Source organism: Gadus macrocephalus, chromosome 1, assembly GCF_031168955.1.
Source record: "Gadus macrocephalus chromosome 1, ASM3116895v1".
NCBI classification, from domain to species: domain Eukaryota; kingdom Metazoa; phylum Chordata; class Actinopteri; order Gadiformes; family Gadidae; genus Gadus; species Gadus macrocephalus.
This window is the reverse complement of record NC_082382.1, coordinates 10,125,613-10,148,132: the sequence shown is the minus strand read 5'-3', so window position 1 is coordinate 10,148,132 and position 22,520 is coordinate 10,125,613. Positions and strand designations below refer to the sequence as shown.

The window sequence follows — 22,520 nt, the reverse complement described above, 5'->3', positions numbered from 1 at the left end:
CACACACACACACACACACACACACACACACACACACACACACACACACACACACACACACACACACACACACACACACACACACACACACACACACATACAGAAACACCCACACAGACACACGCACAAACACACACACACACACACACATAATCAATTTCCCTGTTTAAGAACACCTTTGTGTGTTCGGAGAGAGCTGTGTCGAGACTGCGAGAGAGATACGAGATCAGGATATTTCTTTAACTCAGAGGCGATAACCTAGCCTGGGAAGAGAATCACGGGCGGGAATTATGTGAGCACAGATTAAAGGCTTGAACCCTCGTCTAGGGAGAGGATAAGCGAGGAAGATGCAGTAGGAATAAGAATGAAGACGGAGATAATCAATATTCTGGACTAAGAGCCAGAAAATAATTCACATTCAAATATAATTGATCGGGCAATATAGTCCAGTTCGAAGGCTGTTGATCAGATTAAGCCTCAGTCTATGCCTTACTTCCCAGCTTTGCTGGGAATGTCAATCAAAATAGCACATACATTGTTAATAAGATGAATATATTGTTGGTCAAATTCCAATATTGACTACGATTTCCACTTTACTTGACTGCTCAGTAATACTATTACCTACTCCACAAGTATAACAGGGCTTGGAGTATCTCCATAACAGGTATGCAAACGCTTGTTTTTTTATGGTATCGATTTGCCCTTGGGATGCTTTCATCTCCTTTCCAGCACGATGTTAAAAAAAAACGCCTAGAAAGCAAAATGTCCGGCGTTCAAATGTTATGCTAACTTAGCTCCACCTAGTGATGATGATCGGTACTGCGTGATGCTGCTCATGCACAGATGATGAACATGACTGTGACTATGCTCCTCATCAACACTCAAAGTAAAAACATGTAATCTAACTTGTGTCCAACATAACGAATATCCAAATGCACCACCCTAACACACTGTCTGTCTTTATCCCCAGAATGATAACCAACTGGACCAGGACGAGCTGGACCTCGAGCCGCTGGACAACGCCCTCCACCTGCCCAGCCCCCAGAGCCTGCGGACCGCCGGCAACCCCGCCCTCTCCGGGGGCCCCGGCGGCGTGGGGGTGGCGGGCGGGGGGCGGGGCCGCTCCCTCAGCCGTGACTCCCCGGGCCTGCTGCTGCACACGGTGCTCAGCAACAGCCAGGAGCTGGACAGCGGCGTGGGCCGCACCGACGAGAGCACGCGCTACGAGGAGTCGTCCGAGCACGACCTCCTGGGGGACGACCACACCAGCGCCTCCAACACCAACGCCACCAACACGCCCGGCAGCATGCGCAAGTTCATCTCGGGCTGCGGGGACACGCCTCCGCCGCCGCCGCCGCCGCCGCTGCCGCTGCTGCCGCTGCTGTGCTCCCAGGACCTGCAGTTCAGCACCGACTCCCTGCTGGGCCTGGACGCCCCGGAGAAGGCCGGGCCGCGCGGCGGGGAGAGGGGCTACGGCGCCGAGGACCCCGTCGGCGTGATGATGATGATGCCGGGGCTGACGGAAGAGGAGTGCGAGCGGTACCGCGAGCTGCTGGAGATCAAGTGCTACTACGAGAGGAACAGCAAGGCGCTGCTGCTGCTGCAGCCCGGCGAGGAGGGCGGCGTCGGCCCGCTGGACGTCAACATGAACGAGAGCCTGATGCAGCACGAGATGGCCCTGCTGGAGGAGGAGCTGCGCCACCTGGAGTTCAAGTGCCGCAACATCCTGCGGGCGCAGAAGATGCAGCAGCTGAGGGAGCGCTGTCTGAAGGCCTGGCCCCCGGAGGAGGAGAGGGAGGACGCGGGGCCCGCCGGGGGCCCGCCGGGGGCCGGCCGCCTGGGCTCCCTGGTGGGCGAGGAGTCCTGCCACCACGCGCTGTCGGACATCAACGAGCTGCCGGAGAGGGAGCGCTCGGACAAGGACAGCACCAGCGCCTACAACACCGGCGGGGAGAGCTGCCGGAGCACGCCCCTGGTCAACGAGCAGCCCCCGTCCCCCTCCACGCAGAGCCTGGACGGCCCGGAGCCCGCCCCCCCGCTCGGCCTGCGACTCTCCTCCTCCTCCTCCTCTCGCCACAGGGAGCGGGGCAGCAAGGGGGAGCGGCCCGACAAGGGACCGGCGAACCTCAACCAGACCTACTCCCCCAGCTCCCACCGGAGGGCGGCGGAGGCCAAGGCCTCCAGCCCGGCCGCTAAATTCAGGTCCCTGTCCAGGGACGGAGGCGTGAGGAGGGGCTCGGACGAAGGCGCGAGGAGGAGCCCCAAAACGACCGGCGCGACGGAGGGCCGGGCCGGCGGCCGCAGCGCCGAGAACAGCCCCTACCTGTCCCGGCGCCAGAGCGGCACCAAGCTGCCCCAGCGCTACCAGAGCTGCATGCACCTGTGGTCCCCCTCCACCGCCGAGGGGCCGGGGGGCCACGGGAACCCCGGCACGGAGGGCGACGCCAGCCCCATGAGCCTGGGCAGCACGTGCAAAGACGCTCCCCGGGGCCCGCCCGAACCGCCCCGGCACCTCCCGGGCCCCCTGCTGCCCGCCTCGCCCCGCATGGAGTGGAAGGTGAAGATCCGCAGCGACGGCTCGCGCTACGTGGCCAAGAGGCCGGTGAGGGACCGGCTGCTGAAGGCCCGCGCCATGAAGATCCGCGAGGAGCGCAGCGGCATGACCACGGACGACGACGCCGTCAGCGAGATGAAGATGGGCCGCTACTGGAGCAAGGAGGAGCGCAAGCAGCACCTGCTGCGGGCGCGCGAGCAGCGGCGCCGCCGGGAGTTCATGATGCAGAGCCGCATGGACTGCCTGAGGGAGCGGGAGAGGGAGCAGGGGCCCGGGGGCCCGCAGCAGGGGGGCGGGGACCAGCAGAGCGGAGGAGGAGGAGGAGGAGGAGGAGGAGGAGGAGGAGGGGGGGCGACGCAGCAGGAGCCCGCCTCCATCCTGGAGCTGTGCCACCGCAGGAGCATGAAGAAGAGGAGCCGCAGGATCCTGGACAACTGGATCACCATCCAGGAGCTGCTGGCCCACGGGACGAGGTCCCCCGACGGGAGGAAGGTGTACAACCCCCTGCTGTCCGTCACCACCGTCTAGAGGTGGGGGGGGGCGGGGACGAGACCACGACCGTTGGAAGAGCGACCACATGAAGGACTGCTAATATGTCATTGCATTTGTCACCAGCAATAACTGCGATGCTGTTTTTGGGGGATATTTGTAGTTCCTCCGATTCAGATCGGTGTTTGTTGGATATCCTAAATCAGCAGGCAACCCACAGCCCTGCCAACACAACTGAATAACAGATGTTTAAAAGCGACCTGAACTTCCCTTTAGATCTGATACTGTATGCAAGGGAGAGGAGGTCGTGAGAAACAGCGCCCCCTACTGCTGTTTATCGGACAGGTGGGGAGGAAACCAGTATTGGGAGCGTAAAGAACAAAAAAAGGAAACAAACTCCGATATTGTTGGAAGCATCAATCCATACTAGTGAAGTGCTGATTTAACTGAAATGTGTTATAATTGCTTTTGGGCCATAACGATCATCATCTGCACATCGAGTGTAACCGTAGAGTAGAATGTAGTTTAGGCATTAATGTAGACATGCATCAACAAGTGGTCTTTTTTGGGCTGAACCATTCAGTGTGACCCCATGACAAGTCACAGAAGCCTTCAGCTGATCTATCGTGTACACGGTGCCTTCCCGACAGGCAGTCTTACTGTACAGTATGCATTTTGTTAGACGCACATCAGGACAAGTCGCCACTGAAGAGCTGGGTAGTAAGGCACATAACAACCAACACGCACATTCGTGTTGGAGAAGGGCACAACGTATTTGACAAGCACAGGAACGAATTCCTATCGGATACATGCATAGGACTAAAGCACACAATTGAAGAAAATGTGATACTATTTTCAGAACAAAATTTCTCGGTAATTTTTTTAACCTGTCCGTATGATACATTCTGATATAGTGGAAGGCGATGCTGAGCCATATGGGGCCGTTTGTTAACCTTTATTGCTGAACAACTTTAAATCTTTATTTCTAAATCTAAATCATATACATTTAAATCTACATCCTAATTCTAAATCTATATTTTAAATCTCGATCCTAAATCCATGCTACGCATATGCTTATTCTCCTACATATACTAATTAGTTCTGATTTCTAACCAGTCATATTTCCGGGAGGCATCACTCGCATTGAGCAGGAAATGCGCGCACGGACAGCAGTTCAAGCTATTTGACATCTTAACCACATCAATTGGCTATTTATCTGGCATTATACAACGTGACGTTGCAGCTGGGGTAACAGCAGCTCTGAAGGTCCGATCTACAGACTTTGTTCACACGTTGCTTTGGCATCGATCTGCTGTTTGCATCCGCATTTCCTGCCCAATGTACGTGATGCCTCCCCCGATTATATTACTGGTTAGGAGAAGTCAGAACAGAAGCAATTAGTACATGCATGACAATAAGCATATCCGTTGTCTGGATATAGGTCCAGGATTTAGATATATTTGGATATAAAATGTATAATTAGGTTTGGGATTATATTTAAAATAGTTCTAAATTTAAATGTTAAAACTTGAGATTAAAATTTCAGTGAGGTTTGGAGGGCTGTTTATTTGCTGAATTTAAGAAAAATTAAGCAACGCTTGAGCTAAATCTGTAACGAGTGAAGCACATTTTTGAGCAGCAACAGTTTACAAACGGCCCCAAACAGATCCAGGCTATTTGATGCTTTGAGTGGTTATCATGGTCAACTATTTCACGATGTGAAATTTGAATTCCAAGTCAATTATTATTTTCAATCATTCAAAACGCTTGTGCATATTGCAAACCTGAGCTCTGGAAAATGTATTTAGTCTACATCGTTTAGAATAAGTTTGCAATAGGAATAGGATTGAATTTTTGTAATCATTTATGTTGTTTCAGGTACCAACCTTAACTTGGTTTTCTACGACTCTTACTGCTGTACATCTGGTGCCATGGCATTGTTGGTTCATAAATGATTGCAGTAAAGCAAACAATTATTTTACATTTCACTTCGATGCATGTTTGAAATCAAAAGATTTTATCTTACATTTATCCCGGATTTATGTAACTGTGGATGTGGTGTGTTACTAGAATAGAAAATGTTTGTGCAGTTGTTCATTCAATATTGTCTGTAAAAGGTCTGTCTGCTATTCTAATGTTTGAACCTTTTTTAAATAAATTATTGACTGTGAAAACGACTCAAAATATAAATTCGCTGCAAACAGACGTGGCCACCAAGAAAGAATAGTCAAGATATCCTAAACAATTCTAAACCTTTATTTTCTAAGAGTGAAAAGAAACAAAATTCAACATTGAAATGAGAAGTTTATACACAAACTCACGACAACTGTGTGTCTGCAATATCAATAACAATAATAATAATAATAACAATATTATCCTTTCAACCCAGAAAACTGAAAAAATGTGATAAAGTGAGATACAGTGAAGAGTTACTTATGTTTATACAGAAAGAGAGAAAGAGGGGAGAGGAGTTATGAGAAGGGGAAAAATCTTACCAAAGGGACTAAAAGGAGAGAGAGGACTGAAGGTAGAAAACAAAGCAACACATGGAGAGAGAAGAGGAACAGATAAGGATCTTGGGAAAGTAGCACCAAAAACATGAATGCCTGTTTTTTTACACTTCCCAAAACACTATGGTCTTCATAAGTCCCCATAAATAGCCTCTTGGAACACAATAGTCAATATATATATACACACCATATATATATATATTGATATTATAAAAGTTTAACCGTGGTGTGTTCACCTATTGCCTGTCATCACCTACTGCCAACCGGGCACTGGAGCTTCACGCCTGTCCCCAAACACAAATAACAACCAAAGTCCATCCAAGTTTCTGCGGACAGTTCCTGGGGAAAAACGCGTGGTTGTGCCTTGAGACTAGCATTCGACTAAAACACCTCTGGAACAACACAGCATACTGACAGACCTCAGAGCGACAACTTAAGACCGAGACGCTGCCCACCCAATACAACGACGCCTTCATTGGAAGAGACGGGGGGCAGAGGGGCTGGGGGAGGAGACGGGGGGCAGCGGGGCCGGGGGAGGAGACGGGGGGCAGCGGGGCCGGGGGAGGAGACGGGGGGCAGCGGGGCCGGGGGAGGAGACGGGGGGCAGCGTGGCCGGGGGAGGAGACGGGGGGCAGCGGGGCCGGGGGAGGAGACGGGGGGCAGCGGGGCCGGGGGAGGAGACGGGGGGCAGCGGGGCCGGGGGAGGAGACGGGGGGCAGAGGGGCCGGGGGAGGAGACGGGGGGCAGAGGGGCCGGGGGGGGGGGAAACGGGAGCAAAGGGAGGCTCAGTAGACTTGATGGTGGTGGGTGGGGCTGGGGGCAGGGGGGGGGGCGAATGGGAGTGTGGATGAATGGGCTCAGAACTATCAGCACTGTGTTAGTGTTTGAATGTAAGCGAGGGGGAGGGAGGGAGGGAGGTATAGAGGGGGAGGGGGGTGGGAGGGAGGGGATGTCCTGCATCTCCAACGTCTTGACGTAGTCTTCTGACGGAGAAAGATGCTTCATTCTATTCCTCTTTAACTGGGTTCTGGTCCTTTCTGGGGTTCCACCGTTGACTGCATCACAAAACCTGGGAGCACACACACACACACACACACACACACACACACACACACACACACACACACACACACACACACACACACACACACACACACACACACACACACACACACACACACACACACACACACACACACACACACACACACGAGGACATGAGGACCGCGAGTTAGGAAGCTGTTGAATGGACAGCGGGCGGCCATTGAAGCGGCGCCGGGCGGCCTCACCTCTGTACGGGGCTGAATGGGTAAGCGGGGGGAGGGGCTGTGGCCGAGGGGGCGGGTCTTCTTGGACTCGGAGGCGTCCAGGGACTTGGGGCCTTCGTCTGGCCCGGAGCCACTCCGGTGGCCCTTCCTCTTCCTCCTCGAGTCCTTGGCCCGCCCCCGGCCCGCTCCTCTCTGCTCCTGAAGCTCAATCTGGGGCGACACGAGGTGGGACATTTAGCAAACCATGGAACAATAGGACACACACTGCGGAACAATGGTGGGTCACAAAGGATGAAAACACCCAACATCATTAAAGGATCGAGGTTCTGGAACACCCCCTTGTTTTTTAAGACCGTACATGTATGACACAAGTCGTCTCTGCTCTCTGTGGCTCATGTGTGGGGGGGGGGGGGGGGGGGTGTCTCTCACCTGGATGAGTGTGTGCAGCCTCTCCCTGGGGGGCGCACCGTGGGCATGCAGGACTCGGTGGATGTTGTGGCTCTGGTCCAGGGAGACCTCCAGCAGGTCTCCCTCCAGCTCCAGCTCCTCCAGCCGGGCCCTGGTGGCCGGGGAGAGGCTCACCACCTGGCCTGGCAGGGAGGGGAGCAGGGGCAGCAGAGAGGCCACACCTGGGGTGCAGAGAGACGGAGAGAGGGACTCATCAGGGGGGTTGTAGCCTCGCAGCAGGATCACAAACCTGAGGACGGGTTTTAGACCAAAGGCTGATGGAAAACGAGCTCAACGCTGGCGCGGTTCACATTCATGCACATATTTGTTTGGAGCGATCGTGTTGCCGAGTGCGGGGACCTGAAAGCGTGTGATTGGCTGACAGTGACCAGACACAGCGCTCCGTGGCTCGTCTGGTGTGGGATTCGCTTTATAATGAAGACCGGCCCTACCGTAACCGTGTCGGACTCTACTGACCTTCTCTAAGAAACACTTACTCTCGAGATAACTCTCAGATTTTTTGCATTATAATATTTTGCCCATCGATAGGTCGTAGATTTGGTCGGATTTCAGTCTACCTGGTATGTATAAACAATACTAACCTGTAAGACTGGACTTCTTGCCGAGTCCATTTGCACATTCAGCCTGTGGGGAAGCACAAAGGATGAGGTGAAATGAGGAAACTTAACCACAGCTGGAAGGATTCAATGTGCTGCTGCTCCAAACCCCCTGAAGGGAAGCCTGGGACGACGGGCTTTACCTTGGCGCCGTTCACCTCCGTGTTCTTCTTGGGAGAGTCCGTGAGGTCGATGACCCCGTCCTCCCCCCCCTCCGAATCGGACAGCACGATCACAGCGTTCCCTTTGGGCTCCGTCTTGGCCTCCTCCTCCTCCGCCTCCTTCGTCGTCTCCTCGTTGCAGTGCAGACTCTCTTTGAGTTCCTGGAGCTTCTTGAGGGCCCGCTGGACCTCGGGCGTCTCCAGCGCCTCCTTGGCCCGGCCCTGCCAGTTGATGGCCCTCTCGGTGAGGCACTGCAGCGCCTCCCCCTCGGGGAGCCGCACCGGCAGCTTCTGCAGCGCCATCAGCAGGGCCAGGATGGTCTCCAGGCGGGGGCGCCGCGAGCGCTGGCACCGCGGGCACAAAAAGCGCGAGTCCCAGTCCCACCAGCAGAGCGGGTTCGACGCGTGTGTGGAGGAGGAGGGGGGCACGACGGAGGGGAAGGGGACGCAGCCGCCGTGGAACCAGTCTTTACACAGCTGGCAGCGGAGCTGGGGGGCCCGCGGCGGCCCCCCGCACGCACACACCGCCGGGGGGCCGTGGGGGCCCCCGTTCTCTTTGACAGAGTTCTGGGGCTGGCAGGGCGCGTCCAGCTCCATGCCGTCCTCCGAGCGCCCGTTCTCCTTGTCCTCCCGCTGGGCCGCGGCGTCCAGCCCGTCTTTAGACATGTTGGCCCTCTGCAGCCGGAGGAGGGCCTCCTTCTCCTGGTGCTCCCCCTCCTTGAAGGCCATCACCTGGGGGCGGAGCCGGAGGTCAGCGCTGCAGCGTGAAGCACGCTGCTGCCCCGACACACACAGTACGCTACCTTCCTCTATTGGAAGTATTCACGATAACAAAATGAAGTATACAGCTTTAATAATGCTCACACAATATACTACCTTCATACGGTAACATACAATGCACTGCTTTAATTACTGCTAAGGTAATGTACTGCCTCAAACGATAACGACAAAATGGGGTTTGGGTAGGAATCGTCTTTAGAGGCATCGGATCAAAGACGGGACACCCTAGTGTCCCTGCACACCAACACGGGAGCATTTATACTACAACACAGCCCAGTGAGTACAGCCGGTTAGTGCAGGCAGGCGGAGAACCATTCACCAGGTATGGGTCCTTTGGGGGGGGGTGCTGGTTTACTGTAATGCTCAACACAGTGATCAATGTGATCTAGTAAAGAGCAGAGTGGCTCGGTGACTCTGAACTCACGATGGCCCCGGGGTCCCTGAGGTCCTGGGCAGAGAGGCCCAGCGTGTTGGAGTCCGAGGCGTCCGACGGGTCGTCCAGCGGCGCCGTCTCCTCCACCTTCTCCCTCCTCTTCGCACACGGACACAGAACCTGCAGGGGAGAGCTGCACTTCAGAGCACGTTGATGGCCCATCGTGTTTGTCTGCAATAGCCTTTGGGTTCACATTTGGGGTCATCTGAGTATGTATATTTTCACTTACTTTAATATTAACATTGTGCTTTTAATGTGCGCTTCTTAAGTTTTCCTTTGAAGATGAATAAAGTGCTTTTCCATCCATCTATCCATCTCTTAATACGAGGCCTCTTCACAGACGTGTCGGGGCGTTCACTGGCCTCTCCTCCCTCTTACCTCCAGCAGGCTGTGCTGGCTGCTCTTCTTCAGGAAGGTCTTGGTGGCCTTGTCCTTCCAGGAGTGGGCGCTGGCCACCTGCACCTCCAGCTGCCGCAGCTCCTCCATGCACACGGGCAGGTCCCTGCCGATGGCCACCAGGCCCTCCAGGTCGTCCAGACACGGGTAGTGCTCCCCGTTCTGCAACGCAAACCCACCAGCGGACGACGTGATTGTACGCACCAAAGCCTGGGTGTTAAAGCGCCATCCTGTGGCGGTCCTCTTCCCCCCCCCCCCCCCCCCCCCCGAGTCAGGGTTACCTTAACATTATCTCCCAGCTTTTGTTTACAGGCAAAGAACCCTCATTGGCATGGGTCGGAAACAAAGTGGTCGTCTTTACCTGGATCTCCTCTAGGTCGGTCACCCAGGCGCGGGCCCTGCTCAGGCAGCCCTGTAGAGAGAGTATGTTGGGCAGCTTGACCGGGATGAGCTGAGCCTCGTTCACTATAGCCTCCAAGGTGGACAGAGGGTGCTTTTGCCTGCGGAAGACACCCGAGAGAAGGGTCATGTGAAACGGAGCCACACTGAACAGTCGTCACACATCTCTCCTCCGCTAGCACGGTGTGTTATGATGTAACGGTGGAAAAGCTGCACCAAACATGTGTTTTTCTAGGAGGGATTCCAGGAGCAGGTGGCAGGAGTGAGGGGGGTCGTGGTGGTGGAGGAGAGTGGTCTCACCGCTGCTCCAGGCAGATCTGGGCCTTCTCCTCCCAGCGCTCTGCGATGGTGAGCAGCTCCTGCAGCTCCGCCATGGCCGTCTCCACCGAGACGCTCTGGGACACGCCGCAGCCGGCCTCCATCAGGCTGCGGAGCATGGCCAAGGTGACCTCTCCCCGGTCCCCTGCCTCAGCGCCCAGGGTCCGCCGCACCTCGCTCAGCCAGCTGCCCTGCGCCTGCTGCCCCTTGAGCAGGTCACACTCGGGGACCAGCACGGGCAGGCCGGCCCCCCGGTCCAACAGGGCCTGCAGCTGGTCCGGGGCCGGGGAGTCCCTCCTCCAGTCGCGGTCGCTGATCAGAGCCTTGGCCTGGCCCTGGAACTCCTTGACGCTCTGCAGGATGGCCTGAAGAAGCAAGGACATTGGTATCTAAGGTTTGCCTTCATGTGGGTTACCTGCCGAACTACTAGGGCTGAACGAGTTGGGAAATCTAATTGTGTCGACCAATATTGCGATTGAGATTTAGTATGCGATTTTTCTTTTCATAGTTCCTTATGTTCTGTATTTTTCACTAAACAAGCAATAAATCATCCTATAGTATTACAATCACAACATTGGAAGCAGTCGACATATAAACTGCCCTTTCCTTTAGGCCAGGCCTAAGTGTTGAGATGAAGTGATGCATGAATTGATACAACATCTTTTCTAACCCTAACTAAATACGAATCTTACCGATCTTCAGTCAGTAACAAAACAATTTTTTGTTTTCACCCCAGCCTTTGCGATTTGCTAATTGTGTTCCATTACAGCTCAATTTTGGTTTGAATTCGATTAATCCTTAAGCCCTACTCGCTACACAAGAATTCAAGTTAACACTCCTGCCCTGCCAATGCCAGCGGCAAGCGCACTGCATCTGGAGTTGGTTTCCAGGCGCTGGATTCACACTTAAAAATCGAATTGGAAAGATGAATCATAAACGCAGACCTGATCATTGACATAGCATGTCGACCTCCTAAAGCTTCCCATGGGAGGAGTTTCATCTTACCTGCACCTCTTCCATCTGGGTCAACACACAGGGCAGGTTCTGCATGGTCTCCACCAAAGACTTCAGCACTGCCAGGGTAATCTTAGCTCCACTGAAACCCAGCCACAAGCACCGGTCAGTTTACACTACTGGAGCCATCAGCGATGGTCCGGGCCATGCTTAAACCTGGGGTATGTGTGGAAGTGCCGTACCTGGTCTTGGAGTAGCTAAGGAGCTCAGTGCTGCTCAGCTGGCATTGCTGGACGTCTTTGAGAACAGTGTTTAGTTTGTAGAGGAGCTCGTTGTCTGGAAACTTTTTCTCTGATGCTTCGGTCTTCAGCAGCTCCAAGTCGGCAATCGCTGCAAGGAAGAACCAAAATAGAGAACATCTATTTTAGCAGATTATTGATTTTGATTTCAATGCAAAAATTTGAATAAAACTACAAACATATTTACCTATCTTGTTTCCCTCTTCATGTTCAAGTGCCTCCTTTACTCGGTTTGCCCAGGAATCAAATGACTCAGAGCGGACTTTAAGACGGTGCAACATGGCCAGCAACTCATCCAGCGTGTATCTGTACCTGCAGGGGGAAACGTCAGGAGATCAAAAGAAGCCAGCGATAAGACAATAAAGTCATAGATGTGGAATGTTATCTGATGTCCTCTGCGTACCTGAGGTAGAGCTTGTCTGTAGGGCAGTTACATAGGTCCTGAGTGTGATAGAGACAGACCACACGTTCTGGACAGTTGGAGCAGGCCAGGGCAGAGAGGAAGCAAGTCGTCTTGCACATGTCACACTGTCTCTCGTCATCAGGGAGCAGTTCAAACGCCTCTCTCTCAGCCTCGGTGATGCCCTGGAGGTGTTCAAGAAATAAAAGACAAAAAACTGCTTGTTTATTTTGGAAGATCGCAAGATCACAGTCTGTGCCCTTCAAACAAATAACAGAAGCACTAAAGCACCACATGATGCTCATCCACGCTTCTCCACGCATCTCACCCTTTCCATCAGCCCCTTGCGGAGCTTTCTTTCCTCCTGGACGATGATGAACATCTCCCGGTGGGTGGCAGCTGCCAGGTTGAGGTCTAGCCTCTCTGGGCAGGCTGCCATTTTACAGGTGAGCTCCTCGTGGGAGAACACGCAGTACCTCCGTAGGCGTCGGTAGTGCTCGATGCAGGAGCGCCCGGCTGGCAGCTGAGAGCAAGGAGGAGATGATGACAGAGAGAGAGAGAGAGTTAGTTATAGGCCTGAACTAGTGATAATTAATCCCTAGCGGTAATGGAGGTGCAATAATGCCGCATACCCAGTCTGCAGTGCAGAAATTGACAGCTTCAGCAAAGTTGTATCCTTGGTTGAAGCCACTGTGGTAGGCTCTGGGGAAGGTGATGACAAACTCCCCGGCACACTGGTTGGTGCGCACCACCTGCGGGGCAAAGACCTCGATGGTAAGGGCGTGAAGAGGTGGAGCGCTTAGGGGAGTTGGGGGACATGCGGTCAGCGGGAGCCACGTACCGGGACCCCGTGGGCCATGAGGATGTTGGGGTTCATGATGGTGACCAGCTGGTGCAGGAGGTCGGGCTGGGAGTCGAACAGCTCCGGCGTCAGCTTCTTCATCACCTCCTCGAGCCGCTCCGCCGCCACAGAGGGCACGCCATACCAGGTCTTGGGTTCCCCCCTGAAGACCCACACAGACAGATGAGCAGGAGAACAGCGACCATCGCCCGCTGATAACCAGAGTGCACATGTAACGTAGGCTTGCTGAGCGCAAAAAAAAAAACAGGCGCTCACCAGTGCAGGTAGTTGATGGAGTAGCTCCAGTGGTCTTCGATATGCCAGCAGAAAGCAGAGAACACCATGCCCACGTAGAGCCAGGGCACCTTCATCCCGGAGATGTCGGCGTTGATATGGCACAGCACCGACTGCTCCAGCACAGGCATCACGTTCAGGTTCCAGCCAGAACGGGAGTACTCCTGGAAAGAAGCGCAGCACAGCGAGCCCTTACACCAGGGCCCTGGAGGACCAGAATGTCGTCGGCCTCCGGTAGTCCTCTGTTGTGGAACTTACCTCTTCCTCGCTGGAGAGGAGGCGCAGCCCGGTGTTCATGGGGAAGCCACTGCCAAACTCCTTGGAGTGAATGTCTGCGCCGTACTCCACAGTGACATCCTCCTCGATACTACTCACCAGCCTCCAGAACTCTCTCTCCACCAGCTCAGTGGGAACCATCTAAATATCGCAGGGGTTTCAAAATATCACGGTTGAAAGATCAGTCGGCGCCTCACAGAATCGGGCCTTTGAGTGGATGTGTACAGAGGGTTCACTTACATGCACAGGCATGTTGAAGTAATCCGCTTTGAAGGCATCTGCCATCTCCCCAAAACTCTGCAGGCTGTATTCTCGTGTGGCCTGTTCAAAGCCAAAGGCTTCATTCGGCCTCTTGCACTCCTAAAGAGAAACAAGCAGGAAGGTTTAATATAGCAGGCAGTGAGCGAAGCTGGCTCTTTTTTGTGGATTCTGCACTTACTGGTAAACTTGGAACTACCTGTTATGAACCTAAGGCAAGCGTTCTTTTTGCCAGGACTGACGTACCTCTGCAACACATTTGGGACATCGCCAGTTGCCTTTGGGGGGTTCTGTGAGTGGGGGCAGCAGACAGAAGGTGTGGTAGTTGTCCTCACAGCCGTCGCACAGCAAGAGCTTCTCGTCGTCATCCCCGCGGCCACACATCCGACACACAAAGGAGTCCACCTGACACACAAACCATGAGGAGAGGTTTAATGACCTGCCGATGGCGTTCACTACACCTTTTTGTTTTAATTCACAGATCAACCACGACGGCCCCATGGGTTGTCCTTACAAACTGTGGGTTGTTGATGTTGCGCCGTAGCCTCATGGTCATCTTGGTACAGGGGCCTTCTTTTGGCCCCCCGTCGTCGTCCTCGTCCTCGTCCTCCTCCTCTTCGTCATTCTCATCTCCTTTAACGTCCTTGACATTCGACTCCTCCTTCTTCACCTCAAGCTTGACACCAGCAGGGGGCAGCGAGGGGCTGGACAGGTTCTCGCCCGCCTCCTTCTTCAGAGCGCCCCGCGGCTCTGTGGTGGCCGCTGGGTCCGGGGGAGCTGCTGCTGTGGACACCTTGTCCTTGACCGTGACCGTCTGTGGCAGCTCTTCTGCAGAGGAGCATCATAGACGGCTCAGTCCACCGTCCACAGGGGCACTCATCTAACCACTAGCATTGAGGAACTACAATGGGTGGCTTGCTGCGATAAGCATCTATTAGCTAATTGGCCAATGAGAATTTATTACATCTAGTTCCGGATGTTTGTGGACTTTCTCTGGCCTGACTTAAACAAAATTAACAATAAAAGTGTTTAAGCCTAATTTGCCCCTCGGGGATCAATAAACTCAATTTGTTTATATCTCAACTGAGAAAAGGATATCTAAACATCCTCTGTATACAGTAGTGAGGAGGCGTCTACCTTTCTTCCGGATGCTCTTGTCTCTGGCCATCAGACCCAGGCCCATCATCTTAGGCCCTGCCCCATAGATCTGCAGCTTCTTCAGCTCTGGGTTCTTCTCTATGTCCTCCTCTGTGGGTTCAGGCTAGGGGGTAGAATGAACAGGTTAGCTTAGGAGTACCAAACCATCTGCCACAATGCAACAGCACACAGACAGCCAAGCCAAGGAGACCACATCTGGGGTGATGGCACGATAGCATAGCGATGCATCACAACGTGAGCCTATAGGCTGAGGTTAGATGGGAAGGGAAATGTTAGCCTACAACGTTGTGAAAAGTTTGAAGAACCGATAATGTGAGAAACTGAGCAACCACCACCAGTAACACCCATACACTTGAAAAGAAAAGAGAACAAAAAAAAAAAGTACCAAACACAATGCAACGCGTCAGTTGAACTGCACATTTATGAGTTGTAATATCTACTCGCATTATGGGCAAGTATTGCAAATACTTGACAATCTTTCAAGAGATTGTGTAACCACCACCAAGAAAAACCTGTTTATCTAACCTACAGGCTTTTTTAGATTGAGAGATGCAGTCCAGTGGCACGCATGCAGCTACACAACATTGCCAAACTAAAGAGACAGCTGAAACCAAACGGCCCGGCGTACAAAGCCCAGCATTTATGCAAACCAAGCAACGTCAAAGACAAAAAACGAGTTACAGAGTTAAAAGAAAGGAGGGTCCATCCATACACACTTAATGGAAGGACTTTGAAGACCTAACTCAGCTGGGGTGAAATAGACTAAGATTTATGGACATGCTTTGCGAGGATTCAAGTTTGCCAATTCAACTTTATGAAGGGGAACTCATCTAGTTCATAGAATCTTCCCATGTAGATTCTGATACATGGTGTTACTCTTGTTCCAAACATTAAGCCCGTGTACAACGGAGTGAAATGGGCCAATTTTACTTAAAAAAAATAATAATTCAGAGTGTTCCATTACTATATAAGTGGAAACAAATGATTGACGTTTCCAAGAATAGCGACTGCCTCAAACATGAAGCTCTGGCGACAAATCTTGGTTGCCAATACCCTTCAAAAACATTTTTTGATTTGCATCGTTACGACTCAACCACCTGGCGTGACCGCATCCCTGACAGTGTCTGTTGCTGCAGTTAGTGGAAAGGTGAAAGTATAGAGCTTTGGCGAAGGCGTGAGTCTAGGAAAGGAAAGCGAGGCACGAAGGGTGAGGGCTGGAGAAACTGAGCTTGTGTGCTCAGGAAGCAAGTACCGCAGAGCTGAGTGGAGGGCCAGCGGAGAGAGGACGGGGGGCCAGATCCTCTGGACCCTGCAAGGGGAACAATACAGGCAACCATAAACTAAGACAGGCGGGGGACAGAGGACGAGAGAAGGAGAGCGATAGAGACCTGAACCGGTTGAGCAACCACAGGAAATGGAGAGGCGACTCAAACTCACGACTAGGATAATGATTCAACCGTGAGCGTTCACAATAGTCATGTATCTTTCATGGAAATGTCCTTTCCGAACATTTAAGGAAATTCTTCGGATCACATTCAAATAAAAAATGATATTGCATTAGGATAGAAATTGTCCAACATTCAGACAACAGAGCATTTGAAACATTTGAAAAAGGATTAGTTGAGACCTTAAAGTTTATGTCAGGGTCAATATTAACAATGACATTAAGAGTTAGTTCAAATAACGATACTATGGTAAGAAATCAGCTATCAATTTTAATGTAAATCTTAAATTGAAGTCCTATAAAATGGGAGTTTGTTTTTCTGATCTAGAAGAGGCAAATAAAAGAAACAGCACTTAAAAACAGCCACTAGAAATAGGTGGATTATAAATGTGGCAGCAGATGAAATGCAGTGAGGCAGTAAAAGAAGAGGTTAAAGAAGGAGTACGGAGCAGAGAGCAGAAGCAGCATGGAAGAATGAAGCAGGCATGCAGGCTACATTCTTGAAGGCATCATATACACACTTTTCATGTTCAACTTCATTAAGAGAAAATAAATAAACCAGAACAGGATAACCCGCTAACATACAAAGTTGCTAAACCAAACCAAACCAGGCATTTGCTTTGGGAACCCTAAATGCAGATTCTTGTATCCAGCCACACTGTTACCATATCAGGCTTTTCACAGTCAACTTATCTCGGCAAACAGACATTGCAGCAGCATGTATGGCAATGATAACATGAGATAACAAACATAATAAAACAGGAGGTGTCGTGTATCCCAACACAAGTAGTCTTTTATGTAGAAGCTTGAATGCATGCTCCTTTAATTTAGAAATAGCATTCTATGAGTAACAGCCAATAAAAAAAGAGCAACAAAAGGGAAGGCCTGAAGGCATCAAATGTTCAGCATGTTTTCATTACCAGGTCACCAAATGGAGATAGTACTATCAGTAGAAGATAATTAACCTTAAGGACATGATGAGCAGAGAGAAACCATCACAGATAGAGCAGTCAGAACCTCATTAAACATCATCGTTATTTATCAGACTAAATTATATTGTTGTGTAACTTTGGGATTGTCTTTTGATCGCTTTATCGTTTTTCAGTTTTGATTATTATTAGGGATGGGCATTTGAAGAAATTTTCTTGATCGAGCATCGCTAGAGTTATCGATCAATTATCGATTAATCATTAACTTTTTTCTATGTTTTTTTTCTAATGTTTTTATCAATGAAATCTTTATTCCAACAATAATGTATGGGCCAAAATTAATACAATACAGTTAACTTGAAGACCTACAACTGTTTAACAGTTTTAAAATAATAAATACAGGCATTATAGGTTATAGGCCTATGCGGCGCTCGTAAAGTCCGAACAATGCGCCTACAGGCGCTCTTAAAGGTTTGGAAACGATTCAACAAGACTAAATCTGTAGCCTATTCCAATTACAATAAGTAGCGAACTTATCGGACAACAATAATCAAACAAAGGCAGTAGGCTAAAAGTGGGCATTAAACTGTATAACTGTTATGAAAAAAAAGGGGGGGAAAAGGCCGACATATAATGCCTGCAGCCGGCGCGCGGAAAAGGCTCGCAACAAAAAGATGAGCCACCCATTTACAAACAATTGCATGAACTAGTCTATCTAAAAGCAATACCTTATTGAACATATATAAGGCTGGACTTGTTGCTAAAATATCACAGTTTTGGCAAAATGTAACGACTCCAAGAGGCACCAAGCGGAGCGAGAGTCAACACATTAAGAAAGAAAAGAGCGACTCACATACGGTGGTGACTGTCGTCCATAGCATACAGTAACTCCAGCCTACATATTTTTGTTTAGGAATATAAGCATGTTAACATGCTCGGGGGTCAGACGCGAACGCAGCCTTGTAACTGTCAGTCCAGCAGCAGAAAACACCCGCTCTGACGGGACCGAAGTTGCGGGGATGCAGAGGTATTGTCGCGCTAACTTTGACAGCCTGGGGAACCTTCTTCCATTCACTTTCCACCAGTCGGCAGGGTTATATTCAATTAAATGCTTCAAGACTCACAGTATGCAACACAACGTCCTTTTGATCGATAACAATATAAATTGATCGACGCATTTCTTAACGATCAATTATCGAGCATCGATTAATTATGCCCATCCCTAATTATTATTATTACCCACGATACAAAACCACAATTACATTAATCAAACAAAGTATGCTAGACTTAAATTATATCAAACTGATAATATTTTTATGACCAAACGGTCTTCAAGCCTGTTTTAATGCTTTGATACACAGCTATCAAAATAGAGGAAATAAATGCATCTGGCATTAGGTATAGATTACTGTACAATCAAGTGCGCCAAACTCTATTTGCAACCACATGGGAACAGGAAAAACAGCAACGTTGACCATCAACTAAACAGATTTTAAGGGTGGAGGGGCCTCCCCAGAAAGACTCGTCGTCTGTAATCTGTTCTGAACTCTCCAGCCCTGAGATAAGTGAAGGGCAAGGCGGGGCCTTAATGATGCATTGGACCATTTGATGTTTTTGCACTCACATCTGGCTGGCAGCGGTTAGCCCTACGTCCGTAGCTGTTCATCTTGGAGGGCTGGACAGACTGGCGCAGGGGGATGGAGTGTGGCTTGTACTCTCTGTCCACCTCCTCGCCATCATAATGCTTTGGCTTGCAGTTCTACAACAGGGGGAATATACAAAAGGTTTAGTACGTAATGACTATGAAAGGTAGTTAACTATTTCGACCAAAATGTTCATCGTATGCTCCGTGGGTTCAGGAGACAAAACGATAACGGAGCGATCAGGCATGAAGAGACAAAAAAACAGCAGTGTGGCTGTTGTACATAATCATTAAACTGAGCACAGGACTTCCTACCAGATATCGAGATACAGTTTAACAATAAAGATGAAAGCAATGAATAACCAGAAGTTAGGACTACGCCTTTAGTTTGATTATATTGTACCTGTGAGTCACACAAGCTCACTTGCTTGTGTCTAGATACAATCGCCCTAAGAAATCCCCAGTCTTCATCATTTTTGGCGTCATTCGAATCATTCAAATGTTCTGGCCAGATAATACTGGTACGCATTGTGAAACACTATGTAGTTATCTTCATCCGATTTTACTTGGGAAGGAAGTAGGAGCCCAGCTGTCAAGTACTAGTCAACAGCAGAACTGGTTATGGTGTCAGACACCGCCCCCATGATTTGGTTGAACAAGCTATAACTGCTTCACATCACGCAGTGCTTACATTATATTTAATGGGCAACAAGTTTTGTCCCCACATGTCTGCATCTCACAATGTCGCTGGCATCCAAGTTACGCTTTTGGTGGCGTCTGTCGTTTTTATGTCTGAATCTACAGCAAGAGGAGAGTTGAGCGTAAGCAGAGTTTTACCGTCAGGCTGGCACCGGAGTGGAACATTTCAAAGGGGTAGACGATCCTCTCATAGTGCGAGCGTAAGAGGGAGCCTATGTTCTTCCCGGGAGGGTAGCCCAGCCTCTGGGCCACACGGGCCCAGCGGCGCTCCTTACACACCAGGTCAAAGCCCCCTTCGTCTGTTACAATCTAGGAAAGGAAGAAAAACACATAAAATTAATAAAAAATCCAACCAGGAAAAAAGAGCATCACATAAACACAATGAAAAAAAAGATAACAGCTTTCTTTAACAGCACCTTTGACAAGCTGAAAAGGTCAAGGATGCGCCTTTCGATGTTTGGGATTTTCAAGGAGGATCCCTGGATTTCCCAAAACTTGGCAATGCGGTCCAAGTAGTTTAACTTCACCCGGGTTTCCGCCTGGAAATGGGATGAAAAAGTACTGATAACAAGTTCACTTCCATAAACATTAGTCTGTCCACAAAGCACAACTATCAGCACAGAAGGAGACAAGGGTCAAACCTCAAGCTCATTGAGCCTCTGGATACGTGGAGTGAAGCGGAAAGTATCCAGCTCCACTGAGAAGGGCGGTTGCCAGTCCTGTAGAGAATTGACATCAAAGTCATCTTTTGATCCATCAAATTGAATTAATTACTTGATCATCATAAGATAGATGAAAATTTACCGCTGGGGGCCGGATCTTGCAAATTCCCGACTTTTCTGCGATTGGACGGATCTTGGCAATGTAACCAAGAGGGTCCTGAAACTCTTCCCATGATGGCTCAAACACCGGGCACTCCGGAGGAGGCACAAAGTCTTCCCCTTCCATCACCCTGGCAACAGAGAGAAAATGTTAAACAAAGTTAATTACAAGCATACACAGTGGAAGGCCATGCTTTTGAATCATATTTGGGGCTATATCTTTATTTTCCATAGGTTTGGGACATCAGTATTCATAATAAGTTGTGGATTAATTAATAGAGACCCATTCACAAAAAAATCCCCATAGGGGGGCACATTCATGAAAACGTGTCATGTGAATATTTCAACATATTAGATGGACGTTTCAATTATCTATAGCCTTTGCAGTTCACAAAAGCCAGTTTGATTTATACCTGGTAGGCCCTACCAGCAGTTTACAGCAACAACACAGGTCTGAGGTAAACTTCCGTTGGGGGTGGGGGGGAGCCTGAGACTGAGGCTGGTCTAAGCTCACCCCTTCCCCCAACATTACAGACACAACAAAACAAAAACACCCGTGAATCCAACAAGGCCCATTAGGACATAAACTTACACAAACATATAAATAAACATGATAAATTGAGTAGTGCGTGAGCAACACACAGCAGCACACGAAGTCTGTCGTTATGTCAAAGTATAGAAAATATTTACAAAAGTCCAAACATAAGACAACCATGTGTCGAGAGAAGACGATGGTCTATTCAAGTCGGCACGTGTACTGGACCGTCTGTACTCAATACTGACCAAATTTGGGACAAACGATCATATCTGGTGCTTGACGGGCCTAAAAACAAACAATGGCGTTGAAACCACGAACCCAAGAATCGAGGCCAACTACAGCATCACTACTTCAAGGTGGTTAACGACTGATGCCTTCGTTAACAAAACACGCATCTAAAAGACAACTGACCGTTGGTATAGTAATACAGAACTATATCCATGAATAAACCAAACGTTAACCTATGACACTGGTGGTGTGGAATAAAATAATCTAGTGAGAAGTACTCATACGCTAGCAAGAGTGACACCATGTGAGCTCCAGAGACGTTTTCCACAAATATGTGTATATAGACATGAAAGTTCACATGACGTCCAAAATATACAACTGTCGTACTATGATCGTTTTCCCATCGACACGTCTGGAGGTCTTGAGGGGTTCGCAGGGCCCGGGGTCACAGGGAGTGAGGATGCTGTCGGTAGCGTTTGCGGCCTCCACTTTGAGCCAAGTACAATCACCTCCCACCACGGTCTAGGTAAGCAGCTAGCACTAGCAGGACTGACGCAAGCGAAGGGAACTTGACTTGACAACGCTAATGACGTTAGCGTCCGTAGCCAATTATCCAGCGTTAGCTACACACGTAACAATGGCTATAGTGAGAAAATAAACAACGGTCCAAAATTTGACACACATAACATTTTTGGCTTGATTACACAGTCGCTACTGACCCGTAGACACCTCGATGTCCCGGGAAATGATGAGGGTTGGTAGCGACTGCCCTTCCTCTGTTGTGATTTCTCTGGTGGTTAGCTCACGTTGGACAGCTGTGGTCGGTCCAGTTGGCTAGCTACTGCTAGCAACTAAAGTTGGCCGTTTTACAGCTTATTCCACCATATAGCACCGTCCCATTAGAAACATAGGCAAAAGGGACGGACCGTATGCGCGTGTTTCACTTCAGAAAAAAAATCTTAAACTAAAAAGGATGACACTATTAATCCAATTTATGATCAACACCATCTCTGCCTTAGGATCATCCTATCTTCCTTAACAAGACGCCATTTTAGTTTTTTTTCTCACGGCCGAAGCACAGCCCCGAGTCTCGAGACGAGTATCTACGTCAGAATCACAACAGAGCTGATGCCGTGTGAGGAATGTAGCGTTAACCCGGTCTGTAAAATCGTAATTTCCGTCTCTTACGTCCTATGAGCGGTGTACGCTAGTTAACAGTTATCAGAGCAGAGCGATAAGAAGAAAAACCTCTCAAAAATAACAACATCAAGGAAAATGAAAATAATGTGGAGTTTGAACGAAAAATGGCAAAGAAATATCCCAAAACATGTAACGGAAATGGATATCCCTTTATCGTCAGTCCCGCC

The 22,520-nt window shown here is 50.0% G+C and overlaps 2 protein-coding genes and 1 long non-coding RNA gene across 4 annotated transcripts; 1 reads left to right on the top strand and 2 right to left on the bottom strand.

Moving 5' to 3' along the window:
- Positions 1–946: 946 nt before the first annotated feature.
- Positions 947–5,217, top strand: LOC132461811 (PDZ domain-containing protein 4-like; the record flags this gene model as incomplete). The annotated part of the gene is made up of 1 exon (XM_060057275.1): positions 947–5,217. A coding segment is annotated over one exon (2,136 nt), but the record flags the coding sequence as incomplete, so codon positions are not given.
- Positions 5,218–5,278: 61 nt separating this feature from the next.
- On the bottom strand, positions 5,279–22,232 carry kdm5c (lysine demethylase 5C). 2 transcript variants are annotated; one of them, XM_060057056.1, is made up of 29 exons: positions 21,873–22,232; positions 20,371–20,518; positions 20,208–20,285; positions 19,983–20,105; positions 19,705–19,875; positions 18,850–18,984; positions 16,105–16,161; positions 14,832–14,955; positions 14,209–14,522; positions 13,941–14,099; positions 13,677–13,796; positions 13,419–13,577; positions 13,143–13,324; positions 12,867–13,029; positions 12,658–12,777; positions 12,354–12,548; positions 12,029–12,210; positions 11,813–11,937; positions 11,569–11,716; positions 11,378–11,468; positions 10,355–10,737; positions 10,017–10,155; positions 9,638–9,817; positions 9,251–9,379; positions 8,029–8,778; positions 7,871–7,913; positions 7,251–7,450; positions 6,843–7,031; positions 5,279–6,622 (listed from the first exon to the last, which is right to left on the bottom strand). In XM_060057056.1, the coding sequence occupies exons 2-29, from the start codon at positions 20,512–20,514 to the stop codon at positions 6,614–6,616; spliced, it is 4,812 nt and encodes a 1,603-aa protein (XP_059913039.1). In that variant the 5' UTR covers positions 20,515–20,518; positions 21,873–22,232; the 3' UTR covers positions 5,279–6,613. The 2 variants fall into 2 exon arrangements, with proteins under 2 accessions (XP_059913039.1, XP_059913135.1); XM_060057152.1 differs by lacking the exon at positions 16,105–16,161 and having other exon boundaries at positions 21,873–22,231.
- On the bottom strand, positions 18,454–18,843 carry LOC132461885 (uncharacterized). Its single transcript, XR_009526692.1, has 2 exons — positions 18,695–18,843; positions 18,454–18,655 (listed from the first exon to the last, which is right to left on the bottom strand). It is a non-coding gene; the product is annotated as an uncharacterized LOC132461885 (long non-coding RNA).
- Positions 22,233–22,520: the final 288 nt, after the last annotated feature.